Source organism: Apteryx mantelli, chromosome 6 (genome assembly GCF_036417845.1).
Source record: "Apteryx mantelli isolate bAptMan1 chromosome 6, bAptMan1.hap1, whole genome shotgun sequence".
NCBI classification, from domain to species: domain Eukaryota; kingdom Metazoa; phylum Chordata; class Aves; order Apterygiformes; family Apterygidae; genus Apteryx; species Apteryx mantelli.
This window is the reverse complement of record NC_089983.1, coordinates 48,032,906-48,052,596: the sequence shown is the minus strand read 5'-3', so window position 1 is coordinate 48,052,596 and position 19,691 is coordinate 48,032,906. Positions and strand designations below refer to the sequence as shown.

General features: G+C 37.5%; 1 protein-coding gene across 3 annotated transcripts in view; it reads right to left on the bottom strand.

Annotated features, from left to right (window-relative positions):
* ACVR2A (activin A receptor type 2A) overlaps positions 1-19,691 on the bottom strand; it is a 67,290-nt gene that overhangs the window by 6,247 nt on the left and 41,352 nt on the right. For all 3 annotated transcript variants that reach the window (XM_013959771.2, XM_067299412.1, XM_067299413.1), the window contains 5 exons: positions 6,491-6,634; positions 5,020-5,163; positions 3,247-3,392; positions 2,112-2,226; positions 756-894 (listed from right to left, as the gene is read on the bottom strand). In XM_013959771.2, the coding sequence (XP_013815225.1) occupies positions 756-894; positions 2,112-2,226; positions 3,247-3,392; positions 5,020-5,163; positions 6,491-6,634 (688 nt within the window). The remainder of the gene's footprint in view (positions 1-755; positions 895-2,111; positions 2,227-3,246; positions 3,393-5,019; positions 5,164-6,490; positions 6,635-19,691) is intronic.

The following is a 19,691-nucleotide window of genomic DNA, read 5'->3' as shown; positions in this document are numbered from 1 at the left end:
TAGTGGCTTCTACTTCAGGAGGAGTGTTTGAAGCAGAAAAGCACGGTGTGACCGTGCACTCACGTACTAAGATCTCCAGTACATCTTGACTTTTTTTAATGGGTATTTTTCAGCTGCTCTAGACTCTCAGAGAGCTTTGTGACAAATGCCATCACTATGCCAAGCGAGACCATCACGTTCGCTTAGCTGAATTTAGCTGCTTTTAAGACTGTACTGAAAATGCACTTTCTCCCAAACATTCGGGAGACATTGTCTTCTATCTTGTTCTTGATTAAGCCCAACTTATTCTGGACACCCAAGAAAGATCTCTATTTACAAAATTTAAGATAAATAGTCATATTTGAAATACGATATTTGATATCTTTTCTTGATAGCTTAACAGTTGGATCCAACAATCTGCTTTTTTAGAAAAACAACTGTTATGGCCCCCTAGCTGACAACATATCAGAGAGGATTTCTCAGATGCTACTGTATTTTCAATCTACAAGCTATCAGCAATTCAGACGCTGAAATTCTGACATCTGTGTGAGCTGAAGGTATCCAAATATCAAAAACTTTAACTTGAGATATCAAATACTGAAGAGACCAAATTATAAAGTGACTAGAGGGTTGTGGCGTTTCACTGGTTTCCCCACCAGACTACCAACCTTATTACATTTTATTAAATATGCATATCCCTACCTCCCAATTTCTTGCTTAATATACACTCTGAGAAATCACATCATATATTTCCATAGATTAAACATTTTGCTTACCATCTGAGGCAGTACATCGTGATGCCAGTTCCCAGAGGACCAACCCCATGGCATACATATCTATTCTCAAAAACGCGTCCCTTTGGAAGTTTATAGCACCTTCTAGTACCTCAGGAGCCATGTACCTTCGCGTACCAACCTTGAACGACAGAAAAGCATAAACATTTGTAACAATAAAAATAAACATGACCAAGAAGATTATTCTGATCTAGCTGTTGCAATTACTGTAATACTGTACAATAGGACATTAAAAAAAAAAATTAAAAATAGCTATGATTATCCTTGCTTAGGAATAAATCTTGGAAGTGTTTTGTATTCTTACAATAGCAGGTGAGAGGAATTAGAATAACAATCTTATAGCTTGGGCCCCATAAGTGTACTTGTGATTCTCATTTATATTTACGAGAATCTGGATATATTTTAAAATGACTTATTTCCATAACAATTCAACACACTTGTCCCCACCATTCCTTATTTTCTTCCAGATTGCAAGAAGGCCACTATTTCTCTCTCTCTCTCTCTTTTTTTTTTTTTTTAATGTCAAAGGGATTATGTACCGTTTCACATAAGCAGATTCTCCAGGACAGAGGTGGAAATGCAAAGCAAGGAAAACTAGCCACCACACTGCAAGTTACACTGAGCAAGTTATACTAACTCACTTACACAAATTTGGACATTAAATGAAAACTTTAGGGTTATCCATTTATTTTGGCTATAATCAATGGTGAAATGATGTCATCTGAATAAATCAGAACTTACGCAATATCTAAACAAGGCCCACTCTGCTATTTAAGCCGTCACCATAAGAGCTACAAATCTTCTGAGCAACATTACTGGGTTTTGCAATACTATTGTATGGATTTTATTTTAGTCCTTCAACCATAAATTGTGAAGTTTTGCCTAAAACCAAATATATTTCATTTTCCAGAAACCATAATACACCAATGAGCTTGTGATTTTAAAACTATGCAGTACTAAAAAATTCTCTTTTGTATGGCAAGTATTTAGCTTGGACTGTTTTCAGGAATCTGTTGCTAGGTCAGAAAGTTAGAAATCGGCTGCCGTTATCATTACTTAATTTCTGAACAGTATCTCAGAACAATTAGTAAAAAATAGCAAGACTGCTCCTTCTTGTCCAAATCCTCTCCTAAGACCGAAATTGAGAAGGGATCCGTAATTATCTGCAGAATTGCTTAATGTTTAGCCTGTGAAGAGAAAGCCAAAATTGCCATCTTAGAGGTCACAAAAATTGAGTTGATGATACAGCATCCAGGCCGTGAAGAACGTCTAACCTATCGATTTTCATTTACATGCAGTTAATAGTTACATCATTTATGTAAATAAATCAGTGTTTACCTGTCCGTGCGTATCCCCTGCAGACTTTCCAGCCTCAAACTTTAAAGCTAGACCAAAATCAGCAATACAAGCTGTAAGATTATTTTTCAGCAGCACATTCTTGCTTTTGATGTCCCTTTCAAGTTAAGGAAAAAAATTAGAAAACTAGAACATGAAATATCCTATGTAAAGTTCTAAGGAAAAAGTAAAATAATAGAGAACATGTATAACTGTAGTAATATGAAAGGCAAGAAGATTATAAATGAGTAGTCTATTTAAACAACAAAAGAATAATAACAAAAATAGAAGTACAGTTTTACACCTTTATTCTTATGCAAATATATATGACTAATTGTAACTAACATTATATACTTAGTTTTAAAATACATACTGATTTATATGCAAATATGATACAGAAATAGTATAAAAACGTAGTTATTGCATGCTTCCTTAATTACAGCTATGTTTTTTTTTTTTTTAGATAATAGGGAACAAAACACTTCAAAAAAGGAATTTTGATGATTTAAGGAAATACATGATTGCCTGCAAAAACAAAAGATACTGGACTCCATCCAGAGAGTCCCATCTGTCCTATGCGTACACACTCACGCACCCCCCTATTCTACTATCAGTCAAGCTTCTTTGCTCCAAGTTCCAAATTCGGAGGGATCTGTATTTCTCTTACTCTGTGTGCCTACCTTTTATTTTGCTTACCACTATTATTTCAGCTCTCTGCCTCCATTAATAGCTTCCTATACCTACCTTATTTAAAAAACAGCAATTATACTCAACAATAGGTATAACATCACTTACAGTTAATGCTTCTGTCCGAAGGTATTCAGTGGTATTTAAAGTTAGTACATGAGTGTTTAAGACGTTTCAAATAGCACTAATACCAATTATTTCATACAGTGCATAGGGTACTTAAATAGTTAATTATCTGAAAATGGAATTTATGACACCAACCATAATCACCAAGCCAAGTTCTATAAACAATCAACTAGCTTTTTCTTTAGGCTGAGCAGATCTTTCTTATTAGGCTCTTTATTATTCTGGAAGCAAGATCTCACCAAGACTAACTATTTGAATTCTTCATATCCTTTAGCTCAAAGCTAAATATTAACAATCCTCTGAAAATATCTGACATATACTATACCTATGTGAGATGGCAGGTTTATGTCCGTCTTTTAGCCCCGGTATATCCTCATGAAGGTAAGCCAGACCTCTAGCCATAGTTTGAGCAATATGACATAATTCATTCCAAGAAACCACATTAGCCTTGAGAAAGTCAGTTAATGAACCCTGCGTAGCAAAGAAGAAAAACAACTGTAACATAAATTTCACTCTCACCTACCCATAAAGAAAACCTCTAGATGGCCACCGTCATTAAAGAACACGATACGCCTGTCTGCCTTTCTCTGTTTTCTGATAGACCTTATATTTATATACATGCATACACACCACTAGTTTAAACAGGAGCAGCGAGTAAGCCTAGCAGCATCTCTGGTCCACGAACAGAAGCCAGATGCACCTGCATTTCAGCTAATAACCAAGCGGTGTCATGATCTCCAGTTCAGAGGCACACCTGCAGTGACTTGCGCTTCACCACAGATACCAGAAACAGGAGTCAGCCTTATGAAAATATTTAAATTCTTTATAAAGACAATCCTGCTTTTAGCAGAGTGATTTATAATCTTGCAGGCATAGGAAATTACAGGTTATAGATTCACCTTCAAGAATCTTGCTGAACTGTGTACGCACATTCTCTAAGACCTTAAATTGAGAGTCTAAGTCTTTCTACTCTTATGGCTAATGACAGTAAATTCCAGTTTCACAACATAGTTTCAGAGTGAAATACATACTTTGAATAAAGATGAAGAGAAAATGTGAAGTAAAATGCTAGTTAATATAAAACACTTCTCCTTAAACTCACTTTACACCCCTCGCTCTACACACATTTTTGTGGATTTAAATATTACCGGGTTTGTGAGATGTCACCCTGTCGCATGTTACTGTGTGAAAAGCCAACACAAAAGCGAAAAATGAACAAAGCACTGTCAAAATGCAGAGACTAAACTTAAAAAATATCTTCAATTAGTCATCTTAGACGTCATCTTTCTAACAGTAACAAAGTTTTAAAAACTCTTAGACAAAAACAAACAAAAAATTGGCAAAAGCCTTTCAGAAAGGCGAATTAGTTTGACATTAATCTACCTAACTGTGAAGCTGTCACAAATGTGAAATAATTGGATAGTTTTAGCTTTCTAACTAATGAAAGAGACGGCACAAATGGGACAAGTATGCCAGAATGACGAGAGTGTAACATTCAAAACTAGAAATATGACCTATGACCCGGCCTTAATGCATTTATATATCCACATCATACTGATTGGTATTTTCACATATCTGCTACAGGTAACATCTTCCTAATGCCTTTGTCCACACCACTGCTAAAGTGGTTTTGTTTTTGCTTTTTTTTTGTTTTTTGCTCTTTGTACTTACTCCACTGTGTCATTTACATACATTAAAAAATCTAAACAAATATTTCCTAATAAAACAGTGAATATGTTCTTAATATGCTTCTTATTGTGGTTATCACAGTGCAATTGGTACATAGTACTTCTTTCTTTAAAGAGACTCAAATCAACTAACTAAGTAAAACAAAAACAAAACATCAGGGTCTCTATGAGATTAAGTTTGTTTAATTTGGGGAGATTCAAATGGGGGTGATCTTCAAAAAGACATATAATCTAAAGAGACTGATATCCAGTGACATGACACAAGCTAAAAGTAAGTGAAAACTATTTTAAGTTTTACTTCTTAATTGTCTAAAGTTCACATTTGCATCAAATTCCTAAGCGGGTTCATGCACTGTAATTACAAAAACAAAAAGCCCCCCAAAGCCCCCCACCTTCAGAACCGAACATACCTTTTCATGAAATGCTGTAATCAGCCAGAGATCTACATCGATGCTGGTGCCTCGTTTCTCTGCACCAATGAACTGCAAAATATTGTCATGCTTCATTCCGGGTAGACTGTAAATCTCATATTCATTCTGCCATGACTGCTTGTCCTTAAAACAAAAAATACAAACCAAGTTAATACTTTAATAATAAGAAGCAAAGGTACTTTCCATGACAGAAATTTCCTCCTACAATTTCCTGCGCATTGCGAAATGGTCTGCCAATGTGACTAAAACCTAATTTTTGGTAAGTCGGGATTTACTGTCAAAAGGATATATATAATATGAGGCTGATTATTTTAAAATTACAAATGTTTAGAGTAATACAATATTTGTGCTAAAAAACTACTGACTTAACAGATTAAAAAATATGAAAAAGTCTGTCTTTCTTCACATATATTATATATTTATGTTTAGTGGAAAATTGTCTGAAAAACTTAAATACATTGTATTATTTGAAAACAACATCAACTGTCAGAGATATGAACCATGGAAACAGAAAGCTCCTCCACATACTGCAAATCACTATAGTGCTTTAGTTTTTACAAGTAATGTTCAATTTTTATATTTCATTAATCAAAAAACCCCCTAAAGAACTAGAAACAGGTTTTCCTTTAATAAAAATAATGAAAAAGGCTTCAGATTTAGCATATATTAAACTGATGGCTTAAGCCAGCATAAATACAAAACATTTCTCCTAGAAGAAAAAAAAACAAAAACCCAAACCTGCAGATGTATTTATTCAGCAAGTCAACACTTGGTTTATCATTAAAAAACACAAGAAAATTTCTGCTCCTCGAGTAGCTGGGGGTGTTTTTAATTAAAGAAAGATCTATCCTAATACCATTGTGTGTGGTCACTTCAGATTCTTTAACTCGACTAGACCCAGCCTAGCACAGCCCTGGCTCAGGCGGGGCTTTTGGAGGAGGCGTGTTGGAGGCCAACGTTATGCCGCTTCACTGAGGCGCTTGCAACAACCACCTCATGGGTTTGCATTTCGGGACATCGATTTAATGGCCGACGTTCATCCTGACTATGATTTAGTTTGAAAAACATTAACAAACTCTATTTAACTGATAAACTGTGTGAGAGCTGCAAACGGTATTTACGTGCTTAGAACTATTCATGCTAGTAAGTATTTTCAGGACTAGAAACATACACTGTCTTTGGTATAAAATTTCACAGAATTCATGTTTCATTAATCTGTTTTCTGTAATAAATTACTTATTTTAATTCAGTAAATCACCATCTACACATTTTCTGGCTGAAAACATTTTTTGTGTTTGAGAATTTCTTTGAAACAGCTAGACTTAGGGAATATTCTGAAATTCTGTAAAATAAAAGACTCTTATCATGACTAGAAAAGCTGGTTTAAATAATGATGTTAAAAGTAACACGATAGCACAAGTAACGCAGGACATTAACAACTGTTGCCTACCTGAATAGGAAAAATCTTGACCGCGACATACTCATTGAGTAGCTGAGCTTTCCATACACAACCAAATCTTCCCCTGGCTTTGATCTCTAGTAACTGCAATGGCTTCAAACCCATCAGAGGTGAAGGTGGCGGTGGTCCAGGGTCCTGAAATCAGGTTAATACCATTAATTAATTTTGCTATTATACGTGTTATTATGATGACAGCACTAGAAACAGAAAGATAACTGGACGAGACTTGGTATCATATAGCCACCCTCTGCAACAAGTTCCCCCAGATAAACCAGAAACAACCCCCCCCCCCAACCCTTCTAGACGGGAAGGGAAAACGCGATTGTAAAACATGCTCAGAATCAATGCGCGAGTAACAGCATAAGAAAGTTACAGTATAAATCAGCCTCACCAGGTATAAAAGCACAGCAAAAATTAGGGAATAAAGATAATCAAGCCTTATTTGTCTTTTTTTTTTTTTAAAGTGATAGAATTTAAGCAAGCATCTTCCATACATGTAAGTTTTTTTTTTTTAATTTTTTTGACATCTCTGTTACCCTGCCTGCCGAATCCGCTATTTCAATGGCTCGACGGCTCGACGCTGCCCAGCCAGGGAGAGCCTCTCAAGGTGCCTAACGCTCCTCAGCCACCAGAGGGGCGGCAGAGGTGCCGGCATCAGGCATTTGGTTCGGGGCAGCCGGGCAGAGCGGAAGCAAATTCTCTCCCTGCCCCCTCGGTTCACGTCGAGAGCTGCCCTGGTGCGTACGAGCCTGACGCCTTTGGGCAGCCGCTCCTCCGCTGCTGCTTAATGGGGACACAAGGATGCAAGCCAACCTGCAGGCGGGCCACCAGCACGCCACCCCCAGGCCCTCCGGTATGAAACTGCCGGTTTTGCGCTCGGAAAGCACACGCATGGCGCAGACGCTTGTCACAGGAGACCCGACTACCTCTCCTCCAAAGCCCGCTCTCAAACCGCGTTACGCAGGCGTGAGGAGCCCCTGCACCAGCGCTTCAGTCCGCTGCTCCGCTTCTCTTGCGCCCATTTGTGCTAATGTAGATGCAGTCAGTACATGACTAAAATGTGTGTATTTGGCTGTACCATAGGGAGCAGGATTGGAATTAAATTTAAGAGACTTTCCTGTTCTTCACATCTTACGATACTGGCGTTTTAGATGAACAGGAACTTTAATGATGGGCTTAAAAAAAAAATAATAATCCCAACAATTCCTGTTCAAATATAACAATACAAATTGGGAAGTTCAACTGCAAACGAGATAGAACTACAAGGTTATCCCTATAATCACCAAGCTAACTACGGATTTGAAAAATTTTCTTTTTTGGGGAAAAAAGCATCAGACTATCAAACATCTTGTATTATACATTTTATATGCATCTTACATATCCTGCATTATACACATCATCTGAATATAACAAGTAGATTTTCAACTTTATTGCTTCTGTATTGTCTTTTTCTTTTCAGTCTATCACGTCAGATTAGCTTGCATTATGTGAGCTCTTTCCCTACCATGATCACAAACAGCAGACCCACTTACACATGCCTCTGCGTAAAACAGTAATATCTTATTCCCTGTTTTCTGCAGAAAAATATGTTGAGTTCTGGCGTGCATCGGTCACCCTAAGCAGAATTGCCAATACTTTCCCCAAGAGAAACAGCTCCACCTCCCCGCTTCCCCCCCCCCCTTCCCTCCACCTCTCCCAGAGTTAGTTTAAAGCCGGGTTTGCTCCCCAATCCAAGTTACTATACAGAAAAGTAGACGCCAAGGCCAGTGGAAGCGGTGGCAGCGTGGGGGCAGACTGGAGAGATGAGAAGAAGGAGAACTGCTGCTTTTTGTGGCAGTGCAGGTCTACAGAGAGCCCCAAATTGCAGCACAGGTCTTGAGATTATATGTAAAAGCAAGTTTTCTGAAGAAGCCCGCAAATGAAAGGTAGGTACAGCTTTTAAGTGATATTCGCACCGCAGAATACAATAAAAAAAGAGAAACTTAAGTTTACTGTCCAAATCTGAAATGTACATTTTGCTTTTCTACTTTTTTTCCAGCTAGAAACTGCAAAGCTGTTTTTAAGAGAAAGACTGAAAAACAGCAGTGTAGTCATTTCTACACAACAAGTGAGAGTACTCAAGGATGTGAGCGCTCCAGTTAGGACCATAAAAATTCTGTGCGTGTTAAAGACATATTTTCTAAAGAACTGTAGTTGTAAATGTACTTCACTGTTGTAAGAACGGGGACAAGTGCTTCTGTATCCAACACAAATTTTGAGTAGTTTAAGCACAGGAATACATAACCATTCTCTTTTTTCTTATTAAATAATAAATAGATCCTTCAGAAAGAACTAGCTTCTCAAACTGATTTATATCAATTTAAAGAAACTGTAACCGAATTCTACTGAAATTAATGCCTGTAAAAGAAAGTGTAATATTTAAAATTCTTTGCCTAGTTCCCTGTTAAAAAACACTCAAATTAGAGACATTAAAATATTACCCTCAAAAAAAGATGAAATCCTTTTTGCAAATATGACAGTGATAGATGCTTAAATCTACATGAAGCTAAGCTACACGAAAATTGCAGGGCTTAAATCTGATAAACAACAATTTAGAAAATGAAGTTCAAGAATTAAAAATCTTTTCTGACACAAAATTTAATTCTCATTCTCACAATCACTGATACATAAAAGCGTAAGTTTTCACTCCTGTGCTGCCTTTTACTCAATTTCAGAGTCCTTTATGAGCATTTTGAACACAGAGAAATCACTGTCCTTGATTTGCAAGAGTTACAGTGGCAAAAAAGACAAGCAAAACTGGAAACAAGATGCTTTAAGTTACTTACAAAAGCCTACTTCAACTTGTAAAAAAACCCCAAAACCATTATTTTCAAGAATCTTGAGCACTATCATCTGGGGACTTAGCATCAGACAATTTTTTTTTTTTTTTTTTTTAAGTTTTGAAGGTAGGGACTTGCTTAAATTAACAAAAGTTTGTGGGAAGTAAACCCAAATCTGAGACTCTGTTAGGGATTAGAACAACCCCCTTTCGTTTCTAAAGGGTGAAACAAAAAAACCCCAACTCACGGTATTTTTTGTCATGCTATGTGAATTTTTTCTTTACCATCAAGCAAATGACCACTTAACACTTCCCAAAGAGCTGATGGAAACGGCATCTATCACATGAGAGGGGGCAGTCACTCCTCCGCAAAAACTGGCCACAGGGCGATTCCTACTTTCACATTAAGCCAAATGTGATTTTTTTTAATGAAATGGAGAAGATATAATAGTCTTCTGTTAACATAGCTAAAAAGAATAGGACTCAGCTTCTTTGTTTTTTTTTTTTCTAAACAGTTTCATCAAAATGAGCAGGCATTTACTCTAAGACAAAAAATCCTATTTTTATGTAGAAACATTCCTTGACAACATTTCCAACTTACTCTACTTCTAACCAAAAATATTAGTGTGCCACTGGCATAATTATTTTCAGCAGGCTTTTAAAAATCATCTCCGTGGTGCCAGGGATGACGGCAGAACATGAATAAAGGTATAATGTGGATATATTAATCTAACAGCTTGCCCCAGCCGCCAAGATGTAAGGATGGAAGGACGCTGTTCCCCATGGTCCGGGTCTTCCCTCTCCCTTGGACTGACTCCACTGCTTGTCTGACCACACAGCAAATCCAGGCAACGTGCTATCTCATCAGAAAGCTTTTATTTTTTAATATTATTATTATTTTTAATAGGGTTAGTCTTCTGAGAGTTTAGCACATTGCGCTGGTTTACAACAGGGCCAGAGCCGCAGAGGCAGCAGCGCAAGGCAGAGGGAAGCAGGACCGTCGCTTTGGAGAGCGGCAAGGCGCCGGCCCGCGCACGCCGGTGCCGAGAGATCCCGTCGGCCCCGACGGCGGCGCGGGCCGCCAAGGAAGCGGCAGCACGCCTGCTACACAGCCGTCTGCCGCCAGAGAAAAACCAGAAGCAGCGGAGTCCGCAAAAAGTACCCAGACTGACCGGGTCCTAGCACGCGCCGTACTCGGGCGGTTAAGCTCTGCTCTTCCCATAGCTCAAAGCCATTCGCTCATTAAGCCAGTGCAAATTCAGATCGTACGATGATCTCAAATCGCGGACGCCTAGTTATGTTGTGCACCATACGATTTTTCCATTTCAAACAGGGCTTTTTGGTTCTGATTTTTATACCTGGGAGTTTCACTTCAGCTGTCAGGTAGCATGTACTAATCATACTGCATAACGAACAGCTTAAAAAAAGCATTTATTAAAATTCAAGAATGGCAACTTTCAGAAATTGGTTGCCCTAAGTGACTTCAAGAATGGTTCTCGAGATCCGACAGAAGATTAACAAACATGCAACTACAAACCCTTTAAAAATATGACAAACGGAGCAGCTTGTTAAAAAGCGTGCCTCAATATAGTCCGGCAGCCCCAAAGTTTATCTCCAGGCATTTCTTTCATATGGCAGCGAAACCAAATGCCTCATCACGTATATCCAAAGGGGAAAAAAAATGTTCAGTTATCCAAACTGGCTGTCTATTAACACACCTCCCTTCTCCGACTCCAAAACCTAGCGGAAGTCCTAAAACCTCCAGTGCCCATGCAGGTTTTCCTTTGTTAAATGGTGCATTATTTCTCCTTGGTTATATTTATTCTGCAGCTGATTTTGTGAATATGTTTAACAAGTTTTCACTTAAAGAGTCTGAGCACTATCTCAGTTATTTTTCTCCCTTTCTGGTTTGGGGTTGGTTTGTTTTCAACCAGATGATCTGTGAAGTTTAGATGCAAATACAGTAGAAGGAGTCATAATTTTACAATTCTGTAATCTATTCTAAAATTGACTCTATGACTTATATCAAGCTTTTAACCTTTTTTCCACCTGCCTCCCCCGAATCTAATTTTTTTAAATGGTGATAAGTTTTCTCCTCTTCTTTCTTCACCCAAGAAAATCCTGCAGATTTTACATTATATTACAAACACATTCCCCAAGTAACATATACATCATGGTTAGCTGCAGACGGGATATTTCTTCCCTAGCTGAAATTATTTCATTTGAAGCAAAATAATGACTAAGAATAGAAAGGACTTTCTAATAACTCTTTACTGATGCAAGATACTCAGGAAAAAAATAGCAACATTCTGTTTTCTTCTAAATTATATTTAGGAGGCATTTCAGCTACTAAGTAGAGACATATAGAGATAATAAAAACTGAGTATTCATTACAACTCAAATCTTGACTTTTTCTATATTCATTAACCCTCCCCACCCACAGTGACCAACATTTCTCAATGAAGAGTTTTAAGTTACTTGTAGTTGCACACGAACTATCAGTAGTTTAATATAAATAAAAATCACTTCTGGACAGCGAGGGAGTCAAAGCAGAGACTTAAAAATGAAAGAATATTTCTCCTCTGGTAATCTACCTTTCTGAGCTCCTGAACCATGAGAAAAAAAGCAATCGTGTCACCAAAAGTCACAACGTTAAGTCCATACACTTCAGAAAGTTACAGGCAGTTCATGGACGGGAGGTGACAACAGACACCTCAAGACAGGGCAGAACTGGGCAGAACATGCAGTTTTCTCCCGGGCGACCCCCTACGACGAGGTCCGCAGCCCCTGCTAGAGGTCTGCTCCCACGGCCGGGACCCAGACCCCCGGCAAACGCTGCTCCCGCAGAGCCCCGCTCTGCTCCGGCGCCGCCGCGGAAGCGGCACAAGCCCGTTGAGCCGCTTGTAATCGAAGAACCACAGCCGACTCTGCCTGCAGTATTTCATTCCCGATCCCTACCGACATTTAACTCAATAGCCTGAGAAATTACAGTGAATTTTGCGAAAGCTATGGACAGCAAGCCAAATCTGTATTTTTAACCCAAGCATGCTTGCAAATTTCTGGTCCAAAAATATTGAGAAAACGTAATTACAACTTCTTACATGTCCACAGAAAGTTCCATAACCATGAACAAACATCAGTGCATCTTACCTCAATCATTATATGAAAGGCGTGCTTGCAGAGAGGGGAAAAAACACAAGCAAAAGAAATTACTATTTATATCGAGAATGGGATGAAAAAACAGCTTATAAGAAAAGAGACAAAGCAAATTGTTTGTGAATTCATAACAAAAATATTCATGGGGATAGCAATACTTTCTCGTACTAATAATAGACAATTTAAAATAAAAAAAATCCATCATTAATATGTTAGCAAAGGAAAATAGGCAAAAATAAAGAATATAATACAGATCATTAGTTGAATGCATCTTATAATTCAAAACCAGAATTGTCCATTATAGGCGTCTAGATAGTCATGTTACTATAATACAGTATATAAACACATACAAAAAATTAAACATATATACAAACAGCAGCTATGCAAACTTATTTCTTGTTATATTCACAACTGCGCAGTAGAGGGCAGTGTTGTATTTTTTTAAATTTAACAAACTACACTGTAATTAGTGACTAGCTGTAGAAAATGAAAACTGTTTAATGCCCAAGTTATAACCAAACCTTACAAACAAATAGGTTGTTGTACATTAGATCTATATTGCTATATTCAATCAATAAATCTAGTATGTTGGAGATGTAACTAGAAGAAGTGAACTTCAAAATACTGTATCCAGCACATATAAAAGCACATTACAATATTTAAGACTATTTCAAACGGGTCACATGATTTTATGGACTGCTGAATGAAATACACTATAAAAATGCAAGTCCCAGAGCACTGTTACTGAAACTTAAAACATGTTTTAATGAGACAATCTTATTTGCTCTACTTTCATATCCCCTCTTTATCAACCTCCCCGCCACCTAAGGCAAGAAGAAGCCCTGCGACACCTTCATTCCTCCCCGTGCTGTTGCCTCAGTCGTCTTCCTTGTCCTTTCTAATTTGGTCAGATAGTTGGTGCGACAGCAGAAAACGACAATGCTGGAGGTATTCAGCTGCCACGCAACAGCAACGATCCTTTTCTTCCACCCTGTGTCTTTACATTCTCAGGACTATACACAACAGAGCCAGTAATACGCTTTTCTCTGCGCCTGAAAACTGTCTAGCACATACTTAGCATTATCTAAATAATTAATAATAGAAGAGATGAAGTATTTCTTGAAGGCTGGATTAGCTGGAGTCAGCTTTATGAAAACTGCGGCAGGGCTTGCTGTCACCACAAGCACTGGTGTCATCACCGGAGCCCACCAGCATTTGCGTCCTCCTCCTCTCCCCGTCAGCCAGCAGACGGCTGGAGACGAGGTCAACCCGCACCCTGAGAGTCCGAAACAGAACGGAGCAGCACTTGTACGGCCTGCCAATAGTTTGGGACACTTTATTAAAAGGAATAAAAGAAAAAAAAAAAAAAAGAGGGGGGAAAAAGGAAAAGCAGCTGATCCTCTTCACCATCAAACCCTTCTGCGACCCGGTGATTCAATATAACGACAGCCATTCCCTGTATACTTTACAAAACACAAGTAAGACTTAGCAGCACAAACTTCACAGCCCACGGGGAGCGCAGTCACTGAAGGCAGTTCCTCTCCACCCCCATATTCCCTTGCCTGAAACAACAGCGAAGCAGAACGCGAATAATAATTTGTGAATCGGACAGGGAATGGCTACTGAACAGAATAATAAATAAATCTTTGTTTACCCACTTTTCTACTAACTCAAGAAGTCGAGGACAAGAAACATTAACTGCTACAAAAATTTAAAAAACCACTGCTTGTATGAAATAGTTACTCAACAAACTTTTTTCCTGTGGCTGTAAAAATTTATGAGAGAGTCATTTTCAGGCCTATTTGCTCCTGAGCAGTGTGTATATGCCTCAGAAATAGGGAAATCCAATCCTTTTGCTCTTGCCATAATGAAAAACCATAATCGTGAGACTCTGAAAAATAAAAAAGCCCTATCCTCGCTACTCCTTTATGGGGATCAAACCCCCAAACCTCTAATTTAGAAACACATGGCAATTTTCAGAGAGAGATTTATGTATATCACAGACCTTCTGATTTTGAAATCCTTGTCCTTCCCTTCAGACTTAGACCACCATCTCATACTTTTCATTAGAAATGCAAGTAGCATCAGTTTAAGCATTATCTGGCTAACACAGAAATGCAAATATATACTTTCTTGGTTTATTTTAGGAATTAATACAGCTCTTATAAATAAAAGAGTAATTAAAAAAACCCCACAAAGTAGTCACCATATACACAAACATGTATAAACACATAGACTTGCTATTCATACTAGCTGAAAACAACTCTAAGGGTTTGACATACAGGATCAGGGAGATGGCTGTGATCTTTGCAACCAACTAGCCACAAGCAGTATGGTCTGCTCCAAAATTTGGGCTATCCACAACCACATTCTGAACTTGAAGCATGTCACAAAACCTATATGAATATGATGTTCACACTAAATGCAAATATATATTTTAATGTTTTGCAGTGATTCCTTGATTTGTTCCTAACTAGGGTCCTAAATATGCCATCAAACATATTCATCAACAGTCTCTCAATCTTTTCAGAGAATGTAAGGTAAAAAGAATTATTTTGCATACTTTGTGAAGAATGCAATTCTTACACATTTAGCGATACAAAAGATGATCTGAAAGAAGGCAGACTAAAACATTCATGAGAGCACATGTAAGGATAGGCAGTGAACTGGACAACTGTGAAAAGACTCCGGAAGGCAGCACCTGATTGTAAACTTCCCATAAATCCGTATTTCCACTTTCACAGGACTGTCCCGCAGCACTAGCAAAGATGACAATCTAAAGGAAGTCTTGACAGTGTCAGTTCTTTTGACATACCACTGTTTTAAATGAATAACAGAGAGATATTCTTCCAGGTACGTTAAACACAGACTATAGAAAGCCCTCCATGTTTTGTCAGTTTTTAATGCGTATATGCCCAGTCAATGTTTATGAGAATAAGACACAAACTACCGTCTGCAGCCAGGCCTATCACTTGGAAAGGCATCTTCTCCCATCAGCCTCTCAGAGCTGCTCAGTACAGGTGTATTCCTAAAACTAAAACAGCTTCTTAAGAAGTCAGGAAAAAGTTACAGTATTAAAAGCATACAGTTTATAAGATAATGCCCTGCTTGAATCAAAGCAAAAGTACAAAGTAACTCTAAGCTCACTACAGAAATATATTTGAAATATTTCACTCTGAATTTTTCTTGTACTGTACTTTAAGTATAAAGCTAACTGTAGGCTGCCATTTAGGACAAAACATGGTATGTCTGGATTGGTATTTTGTTACCTGTTGAACACAGGTAACAAATACAGCTGCAATTGGGGTTTATTTAAATGGGAGATAGCTCATTTTGAAAGCAAATTAAGAACTCAGGACTTTTTTTTTTTTTAAATTTAAAAATAAAAATCATCAAGATCTAGAACCAGACACTTGGGCATCTGGTTTTACACCAAACATAGTATTAAATATGCATGCATCACTAAGTACTTGGGCTTCAATTATTTGTCATATAAATTCTTCCTTCTGTTAAAGATCCTTAGTAACTACTTATGTAATAGCCCATGAATGCTAAAAACCATGCAGTTAGCAGCCATTTACCAACTACACATTTAAGGACTCCTTATCTATAATACCTTTTCTATTGCATTCTTACAGTCCCCCATCTACGCATTTTCTTTTCTTTTAAGCACTCATATCACAATTGGGTCCCTCAATACCACAATTGAAAGAACACATCAGATCCTTGCCCGCTATGATTCCACTTAGTGATTGGAATCAGATTACAGAAGAAATCCTTACTAGTCCTGAAGCGATGAAATGTAATATTACAGAACAAAGTCATGCACACTTCTGGCAGTCCAAATCTCAAGATCATTTAGTTTTTCCTTTTTAAATTAACATTGCCTAACATCAACATTCCCACGTTTGGAATACAACACTTGAAGAATATGAAGAGGAGAAGTGTTTTTACAAGGAGGTAATGGCTCTATAAGAGTATCTCCAAATAAAAAAAAGCACATTGAAGGCAAAAAAATGGAAAAAACCCCTAAACACTTGATTTAATTTCTTCATTCTTCTCTGTAATCAACTGTGATCTTCTTCCTTAGATGGCAGCAGGATAAAGGCTGTCTCAAAATTGTAATTGTACCAGGTAGATTATTTGATGAATTGAAAGTTAATTTAGAGAATAAAAGTAATAAATGAAGATAATCTATCTTTACCAATGCAAGCCATAAAAATTTACCCAATGGTAACTACTTTCATGTTCTTTTGAAAACAAACCATTCAAGTTCCACACACAACTCACCAAATTCTTTGGCACAGGTTTGGTGGCTTAGACCAGACGTCAGAGGCCAAAGACAGCAGCGAAGAGTAGTGCTGGTTTTGTTATCTGTTCTAAGTCAGTAGCTCAGACTATGTCGTGCACCTGTCACTGCTAGAGATCTTTCTCCTTCATTGCTATTCACCCCATGTTATTTTAATATAGCAGAAACTGCTTTGAATTCTAATTTCTTAAAGCTGAAACTGAAATATCAAAACCAAGACCTAAGTACAAGGTCCTTGTAGCTAGGTGTCTTCAGGAAGAGATACACTGAAGAAAGATATTCATGGTATGGCTGTGACGAGAGCCATCTACCAACCATAATCATACAGAATATTTTTTGATGCTCACAAAAGCGGTCTTGCCTCAGGGTGTTTAAGACCAGAGAGACAACCAGATCAGCATCTCTTCCAAATACATGCTTCAGTTAAGATTAATTCTTGGTTCATCTAGTACATGACTTTCAAGACAAGGGATGCACTTCATATATGGCTGCACCTCACTGGGGCTGTATGTGGTAAATGTATTCTTAATAAAAAATGAAAATTAACCTCATACAAGATTATTGTGCTCAGCACAGGGAATACTGGGTAAAGAGTTAAAGGAAGTGATTTATAGGAGGTTAAAAAGCATAATATGTAGTCCTATTTTTCAACAGTGCAATCCTCTCCGAGGAAATTAAAGCGAAATGATAATTCCTAGCAACCAAGTTCGCCTTTATGAACACTCTAAAGAGAGCAGTAGGACCTGTCCATTGCTATTTCTTACACTTCTGGTAATACCTAACAGGCCTAGATCAGGACTTTCTTGTGCTTTGAGATATTAAGAACACGAAGCATCTTTGATGCAAGTCATTTCAAATGTTTCAAAAGAAAGCATAAAAGTAGGTTATGAAAAAAGCGTTAGGTAAATCTGTAAAGCTTTTTTCAACCCTCTCGACACATGACTCTTATTTTAAAACTAACACAAAACAAAACAAACAACTCGGTGATCCAATAAAATACTCATAACGTGGGCATTCAACAGAAGTACGGGTGGTTAACTTCTGTTTGCACAGTATGGATGCAAAATGTGGAGAGCCACACCTGTGCGAATTGATGGAAAACGAACATGTTATTTGTGTCAATTATTATGCTATAAAATAGGTTATGGTCCTATCTATCAGACGAGAGTATGCTAACGCTGCAGTTGTAATTAGCATTAACTGACATCCCTGGCCCAAGCTCAAGAAATCTGAAAAATAAATGAGCATAGCATGTCAGCTCCTGGCCATCCGTAGTCATATTTCTACCAGGAATATTAGTCGGATGCTGTGGGGAAATCTAAACTACATCTAATTTTGAGAGTGAAAGCCTTTGTCCACAAAGACTGTAGTCCTATTTTCAACGTACTTAGTGCTGATGACTGCAAATTAACAGAGCAAGAGTAACTCTTTCTAAATAAAAATACACAGACCAAAATATTTAAAACTCTAACCCATTTTCTGGTAAATTTGATCAGACATATGAATATACGTTTGTTGCATGATAAGATCAAATATAAGAAAGTGATCCAGTCCTTTCAAAATGTTATATATAGATATATTTTGCAAACTTACATTTGCTAATAACTCATTTAAGAATTTAAAAAGTGACAGATTTTGTAAAAATTTGATGGTCTGCTTTAACTAGACAGCAGACAATATAGTGGAGCATAAAATTAATAGCATAAACTAGAGACAAGGACATTTGTAACCCCAAACTGCTGGGAGTGGCAGCAGCGATAACAACTCCCTCCATCGCCATCGGCACCTCCGAGCTGAGCGCGCCACAGCTCCCAGCGCCGCAGCGCCTTGCCGCCCCTACCAGCCTAGAACCCAGGGCACAACCAGGAACCTCAGGTGGCATCTTAAAGGAAAAAAAATAAAAATAAAAGAAAAAAAAATTGTTTTGGGGAAACCTGTCCAAAATATTTCAAATGGAGTAACAAATACTAGGCGCTTGTGCTTCAGATACTGGCAAGGAGCTGAACAGCAGTTACCTACTCCCCATGTAGCTCCCCATGACCTCCCTCTAACCAAAATACCTGATTGAAAACAATAAGGAAACATAAAAAAAGCAAACAAAAATTCCAAACTTAAATTAATTATATAAACTAGCCCTAATGCGTAAATTCTTGCATAGTCATCTATATATCCGAAGGGAATACACAGATTAAGATAATCCACACAACTGTAAATCTCTCTGCAGGAACTGCCTGCCTGATATATGCACGTACTGTGAAACAATTTTACTTTCAAAAGAAAATGAAGCTGTTCCCATTTTCTCAGATGTTTGTCCTTTATATTTCATTATAGGTGTGAACATTTCTTCTTGCATATTACTTCATTTTTTTTAATCTTCCAATTTCTTTCCTTATACCATATTCTGTGACTTTATTTTCTTAATGTTTCTTTTTCTAGTTCTTCCAAAATTTATCATTCTCCTATCTTTCCTCATTTCTATCTTTTACTCATTCCTCATCCATCCTTCAATTTCCAAGAAAAATTAGTACCAGGGCGTACTGCACCCCAACACGCCTTTCATCTTCTCAGAATAAACTAAGGGAAAAGAATAAAAGGTTCCAAGTGTTACTGACTTCATAACTCGTACAGAAATCACTGTTTTCCAGTTAGTATTTGCTACACAACCCACCTGACCAACCCTCATTCTGCATAGGAAGACTTGGGGAAAAAAAAAAGCATTTGCCTAAAAATTGTAGATCCTGTCCTGATTATTATTAAATATTATATTAATATTTAATTTATTCATATATAAATATTTAAATATTTGGTGTTTATAAAAGTACTAATATTTATCTCTCTTCCTGCTTCCTCTGTCTCCTATTCAAATCAGTGCTAATCAAATTTAAAGTTGAGAAATACTATTCTGCTGC